The following is a 7450-nucleotide window of genomic DNA, read 5'->3' as shown; positions in this document are numbered from 1 at the left end:
TGTGTGTGTGTGTGTGACTGTGTGTGTGTGTGAGTGTGTGTGTGTGTTCTTTCTGCCTTAAAAAATACAATCTAGCACTTCCTCCATAATTCCAGAGCATGTGGTGTTTTGGCGTGCCCATCATCATGGCAATTTTGATTGTACAATTGTGATTGTAAAAGCTATGAGGGGCCCCATGTGTGTTGAGTCCGAGGCACTCTCTGAAATGCGTTTGGTTTTTAAATTCTTCCAGCTGCATTTCTTGTCATTTGCCTCGTTCTCCTAGGAATCAAGGACAGAGGGTTCACTGCCATTTCCACCTAACTAGAGATTATTGAATGTCATGGCACAGGCTCGAGGTGGGCTTCTTGCGACTGCTTGGTAGCATCACCCACTGGTTCTCAGCTTCTCCTTGGGTTGAAGCTGAGCTCTCTCGTTTACCCGCCTTTCCACTGTCTGGACGCTCCCTCAGGCCACTGGCTCTGTAGAGCTCCTGGATTCTCAACCTGTGAATCACATTAGTGCAGGGAAGTGCTTAGTAAAGCACACAAGAGGCTGAGACTTGGAATAATTTAGGTGTCACAGGCACTTATATATTCAAGAGAAGGAGGGAATTGCCAGCATTGAGCCTTTTGCCGGAAGGCCAGAATAGAGCAAGATGAATTGAGCAAAGTCCCTTTTCTCCAAGTGAATGTGCCATCGATTATGCCAACAGAGACCAGAAAAAAATGTCTCCTCTGAGCTAATCAGCACCTTCATGACTATCAGGGCAGCAGTGGCACATGCACATTGTCTGCGAGTCGTCCATATTCATGGGCACCAAGGACAGTCTGGCAACATGTGCTTTTTTCCCACCAGTCAGCTAAATCTAAGTTTTAAATGCAAAGTGTGCATTTCAAGGACATTATGTGGATTTGTGGCAGTGCCCGGAGAACCTGAGGTCTATAAAATAAAGAATGAATTATGAGGAAATATAAATATGGCATTTTCATCAGTGACAGTTATAATATTGTCACAATATTGAAGAAGCCTGGTGACTTACTGTAGATAAGCATGCTCACTGTAGCCACAGAAAAGTGCACTGCTAAGCAGAAAATGGAGTGAAGCCCAAAGTAACTGAAATGGCAACATGGGGAAAGCCTCACGCCTCAGAATGTGTGCAGTTCTGGCTCCAGCAAGGCAGGTCTGTTTGCAGCTCAGCATGAGGAAAGCCGCTGATCTGGAGTTTGATGGGGCAGGTCTTTCCAGGCCAGGGTAGTCTCAGTGGGGACTCTAGTGAGCCCATGTGTGTCAGGGAAAGGTAGAGGCTGGAAGGTTGAATGAACTCGTCTAGAGCCTGAGATGATCTGAGACTAACCCATGGTCCCGGGACACCTGTCCTCTCTTATGTCCAAATGCACTTTCCCTGGAGATCATTTCTTTCTTTGTGAGGAGCCTTCCAAGGCAAAATATGAGCTTTTTGAAGTACCCTCATATATTCCATCAGACCTTCCTATCCTGCCCCACTACCCTTCAGCCTAAAGCATCATCCAGATAAATTATGACCCCACCATTCTATAGGTTTCTAATCAACCACTTCCCACTTTTACCTAATTAGTCCACGATTTATAACTTGGGTTAGGGTATTGAACAAGCAGTGACTGGCAGACTTCTGAATACTTGACCTTCCTGGGGCACAGGCTGAGGATGTCCTCTGTACTTATGGGAAGGGCTGTGCCCAAATACTTAGGGCTGATACCAGCAGCTTGCAGATCCAGAGATCCAGAATTGATCTATACTTCAAAACTGCACGGGCTAAGGACTGTGCCAGCCTGCTATTTTTTTAAAAAACATTGTATTAAGAAAATTTCTAAACCTATACAAAAGTAGTAACAAAGAACCTCCGTGTATGTATCACTCAACACTAAACCACCCTCAGTATCTTGCCTACTAACTTCAGCTGTTTATTCTCCTCTCCTTTTTTGCCAGAGTATGAGGGGCCTTCAAAGAGTTCATGGAAAGATTCATATTATCTTTCAATTCCATTTTTCCATGATCTTTTTGAAGTACCCTCATATTATAAAGCAAATCCCAAACATCGTCATTTTACCCCATTTCAATACACATCTCAAAAGAATAAGGATATTTTCTTTTACATAACCACAGTGCCTCATCATTAACAAAATTCATAATTCCTTAATATCATCAAATATGGTCCTTGATCTAAGTTCTCCTGACAGTCTATAAAATGTCTTTTCCTAACTGCTTTATGTGAATCAGAATCTAAGCAAAGAATACTTTATTATTTGTTGGTTATATAGCTTTTATACCTCTTTGTCTCTTTTAACAAGAGATGTCTCATCTCTCATTCTCTCTCTTTCTCTCTCTCATAATGATGAAACAAAGTCAGTTGTTCTACAGAATGTCCCACATTTTGCATTTGGCTGACTGATACCTTGTGGTGTTGTTGAACTTAAGTCCACCATATCACTTGTAGACGTGAAGTTAGGCCTAACGTCTTGATTGGATTCAAGTTTATTATTATTATTATTATTTTGGGGGGGCCAGAATACTTCATAGGTTCCACAATAGTTCATATTGTACCACATCAGAAAGTATGTAATGTCTGAATATCTTATTTTGGTAATGCCAACCTAAGGTTGATTTGTTTGTTTTCAAACTGAAATAAAACATTTTCATGCAACCAAAATCAAAACTATAAATCAAATAGACTATAAAATAAAAACTACTAAACATCCAGAAAAGTCTTGCTTACATCCCTGCTCCTCTATCTGGTCTCTTCCCTCCCCTTAAAGACAACCAGTTTGGGGGTTTCCCCATGGTTCATTTTCACAAACATAAGAAAATACATATATAACCTTACACAAAAGGTAGCACACTATATACTACATACTACATACCATACACTATATATACTATACGAGTATATACTGTTCTATACTTTGCTTTTTTCACCTTACAATATATCCTGGATATCACTCCATATCAATATATGGAAATCTTTCTTTTTCAGCTGCAGAGGATTCCATTTTGTGAATGTACTATATTTTGTTCAACTAGTCCTATTTGGTAGTCTAGCTATTGCCAATCTTTTGCTATTATAAAAAAAAACTGTAATAAATAATTTTGTGCATACGTCATTTTGTGTTTTTACAAGTGTAAAAATTACTAGAAAGATTGCTAGAAGTAAAGATTACTGGAAGTGAGATTACTGATAAAGATAACTAGATGTGAGATTGCTGCTCATAGGGCAAAACATGTAATTTTGCCAGTCAATCAAATTACCTAAGCCCAATATTAATTTACATTGTTTCTCCCATCAGAAAGAAGCAAACAAAACATATAACTGTGAGAATTTAGGTCTCAGCGAAATCCCTGATGCTCTACCAAACACAACAGAAATTTTGGAATTCAGCTTTAATTTCTTGCCTACGATTCAAAATAGAACCTTCAGGAGACTCATAAATCTTACGTTTTTGGATTTAACCAGGTAGGTATCTGAGTTCCTTGTGTACTCTTGATGTTTTACTTAAGTAAAAACACAACTTGAGTTCACATTGTTTCCAGGATCTTCTTTTGGGCCCAGGGACAATGTGCTTATCCTGCATGTTTGCCCTTTCCTATAAAATACTTCCATGCAGGTGAAATGTGATTTAAGTAAACACCAAACAATGGAGAGGAAAGTGGATTGTTCTCAAACTAGTCGCATCAGCAGTGCTGTATAAGAAGTCCTAAGTAATACTGATAACAAAAATGAAAATAAATCTTGTACTAAACCAGGTTAGTGAACACAAGACAGCTAGGAAAAATAAGTTCTGTTGGTGTACCGTCGAGCTAGGCATCTATAATTAACAATAATTTACTGCATGTTATCAAATGGCTAGAAGAGAGGATCAAATGTCCTCATCACAGAGAAATGATTCAGTTTTATAATGATGAATATGTCAATTGCCCTGATTTGATCATCACACATTGTATCCATGTATTGAAATTCAATGCTGTACCCCCAAAATACGTATCATCAATATGTTTCAATAAAAAAAAATCTGTGCAAATCAGATGCCATACTGCACTTTAGCATAGTTGACTATTATTGAGCGATGACATTTAAGAAAAATCTATATGAGAAACAACACACATAATCTACTTTTTTTCCTACAAATTGGAGAAAGGGTTCTATTATTTTTTTTTAGTGGCAGGATTCCAAATGCTGACCCAGTGTTTGAGAACCAGTGGGCAAAAGTATTACAAGAAAACAAGGGAGGAAAATAAAAGGACCTGCAGCACATGTGCATGTGTGTGGAAGGGGGAGGGACACCCCATGCAGCAGGTCTGTTTCTTCTGCCTTGGTCCTTCAATGTAAGCTTCTGCAGAGTGGGAGAACACTCACATCCATAGTACTGTTTCATCTTTATAACCACCACTGTGAGGTAGTCATGGTGAATATTACCATCCAACGTGTGGTTAGAGATGAAAACCATCTGTGTGTCTGTGTGTGTGTGTGCGTGTGTGTTAATGTATGTGTGTAATCCAGTATTTTTAGGTGCAATGCCAGGATGAGTTTCTCTGAACTTCTAGGGTTCAGTAGTTCTATGCAGCATTTTCATATATGTCATTTGACTCACAATGGTTCTAAAAAGTAGCCTTTATTTCTACACTTTATGGATAAAAAAGCCAAGGTTGAGAAAACTTGTAACTATCCCAGGATGGCCCAGATTCATATGTTCATATATTACTTATCATATATTACCTATTATAAATTCTATATGATGTATTTTGTATTACTTAAAATAATAAATAATAGTTTGACTTTGCCCACAATCAAACCACTCATTGTTCCTTAGAATACAGACACAAACCTCTGAGTGTTCAATCTAAAGGGATGAGATATCTGGAAAAAATTCTAAATTGGAGTGTTCAGAACTGAGGCTACTCATTAATTCATTCAACAGGCCATCTGCGGGTACTGAAGAAAGTTTTTTTATGTCTGATTTGAATAATAATGTATACTGCTTTTACTATGTACCAAAGATGGCTTCGTAAATGCATGTCACCGTGACAAGGTTTTTTCTTTTTTCTAATTAATTATGTTAAATACTATTATATTTTTGAGGTGCCAGATTAACTGGATACATGAGGACACTTTTGAAAGCCATCATCAATTGGGCATACTTGTGTTAACTGGAAATCCTCTGATATTCATGGCGGAAACATCACTCAATGGGCCCAAGTCTCTGAAGCATCTTTTCTTAATCCAAACAGGAATATCCAGTCTTGAGTTTATCCCAGTGCACAATCTGGTAAACTTAGAAAGTTTATATCTTGGAAGCAACCATATTTCCTCTATGAAGCTCCCAAAAGACTTCCCAACACGGAATCTGAAAGTCCTGGATTTCCAGAATAATGCTATACACTATCTCTCTAGAGAAGATATGAACCCTCTGAAGCAGGCCACTAACCTGAGCCTTAACTTCAATGGCAATGACATCAAAGGTATTGAGCCTGGGGCTTTCAGTTCAACAGTCTTCCAGAGTTTGAACTTTGGAGGGACTTTCAACTTGTCTGTTATATTCAATGGTCTGTGGAACTCTACTACTCGCTCTCTCTGGCTGGGGACATTTGAGGACATTGATGACCAAGACCTTAGTTCGGCCATGCTAGAGGGACTTTGTGAAATGTCTGTTGAGAGCATCAACCTTCAGAAGCACCATTTCTCTGACTTCTCCTCCACCACGTTTCGGTGCTTCACCCGAGTCCAGGCATTGGATCTGACAGCAACTCACTTGGAAGGGTTACCCTCTGGGATTGAGGGTATGAACTTGCTCAAGAAGTTAGTTCTCAATGTAAATAATTTTGACCAATTGTGTCAGATCAATGCTGCCAATTTCCCCTCCCTTACACACCTCTATATCAAAGGCAACATGAAGAAACTTCAACTCGGCGCTGGCTGTTTGGAAAAACTAGAAAATCTTCAGAAACTTGATTTAAGTCATAATAACATACAGACACCTGACTGCTGCAATCTGCAACTCAAAAACCTGCAGCATTTGCAAATTCTAAACCTGAGCTACAACGAGCTCCTTGGTCTCCAAAGTCAGGCATTCAAAGAATGTCCTCGGCTAGAGCTCCTGGATTTGGCGTTTACCAACTTACACGTTAACACTCCACAAAGTCCTTTCCAGAACCTCCAGCTCCTGCGGGTTCTGAATCTCTCTCACTGCCTCCTTGACACCAGCAACCAGCATCTTCTAGCAGGCCTGCCAGATCTCTGGCATCTGAATTTACAAGGGAATAGCTTTCAAGATGGGACTATCCCAAAGACCAACCTATTTCAGACAGTGGGCAGCTTGGAGATTCTGATTTTATCCTCCTGTGGTCTCCTCTCCATAGACCAGCAAGCATTCCACAGCTTAGGAAAAATGAGTCATGTGGACTTAAGCCACAACAGCCTGACAAGCAATAGCATCAGTGCTCTCGGCCACCTTAAGGGGCTCTACCTCAATCTGGCTGCCAACAGCATTCGCATCATCCTACCGCATCTCCTCCCCATCTTGTCCCAGCAGAGTACCATTAATTTAAGTCACAATCCCCTGGAGTGCACCTGCTCGAATATTCATTTCTTAACATGGTACAAAGAAAACCTGCAAAAACTTGAGGGCTTGGAGGAGACGGTGTGCGCAAACCCCCCGGCTCTAAGGGGAGTTAAACTGTCTGATGTCAAACTGTCCTGCGGGATTACAGCTTTGGGCATTTTCTTTCTTATAGTATTTTCATTCCTGATCACCATTCTGCTCATTTTTGCAGCTAAATACCTTCTCAGGTATAAATACCAACACATTTAGTGCTGAAGGTTTCCAGAGAAGGCAAACAAATATGTTAAGCAAAATTGCCGTAAGTGAAGAAGCGGTCATCTCTTGGTGACCAGACTTTTCAGACTGGTTCACCATTCTGCTCATTTTTGCAGCTAAATACCTTCTCAGGTATAAATACCAACACATTTAGTGCTGAAGGTTTCCAGAGAAGGCAAACAAATATGTTTAGCAAAATTGCCGTAAGTGAAGAAGCGGTCATCTCTTGGTGACCAGACTTTTCAGACTGGTTCCTGGAGCTGGGCAGGGATTAACTGTGATTTTCTAAACTTCTTATCTTTGTGAGTCCCAGAGCTAATGAGCCTCACTGGCAGGTAAACCAACTCAGGCCAGAGGTTCTGATGTGCCGTGAGAGACACAGCTACTGCCTCCCGTGGAAGGAGGGTCGCAGTTGAGGATGGAGCCGGGGCAGGGACAGGCAGGAGGAACCAACTGGGAGGCCATGTCCCTCCACTCACTGTTGTCCCTCGCAGCACCTCCCACCCAGTCCCTGAAAGGAGATCATCAGCTCCCACAACTTGGCAGTGCTGAGGCCAGCCCCACCCACCACAGCTTGGGCATCGTGCTTGGGTCTGGGTTCCCAGTCATGTAGCCATTTGGGA

The 7450-nt window shown here is 40.9% G+C and overlaps 1 protein-coding gene across 1 annotated transcript in view; it reads left to right on the top strand.

Moving 5' to 3' along the window:
* The window catches only part of CD180 (CD180 molecule), a 14042-nt gene extending 7136 nt beyond the window's left edge, over window positions 1–6906 (top strand). Inside the window, exons 2-3 of the mRNA XM_008568934.1 lie at window positions 3303–3469; window positions 5093–6906. Of these exons, the coding sequence (XP_008567156.1) occupies window positions 3303–3469; window positions 5093–6821 (1896 nt within the window). The 3' untranslated portion in view covers window positions 6822–6906. The remainder of the gene's footprint in view (window positions 1–3302; window positions 3470–5092) is intronic.
* Window positions 6907–7450: the final 544 nt, after the last annotated feature.

This window comes from Galeopterus variegatus, unplaced genomic scaffold, assembly GCF_000696425.1.
Source record: "Galeopterus variegatus unplaced genomic scaffold, G_variegatus-3.0.2 Scaffold453, whole genome shotgun sequence".
Lineage (NCBI taxonomy): Eukaryota > Metazoa > Chordata > Mammalia > Dermoptera > Cynocephalidae > Galeopterus > Galeopterus variegatus.
Note: the sequence above shows the minus strand (reverse complement) of the source record. Positions and strands in the feature narration are given on the sequence as shown.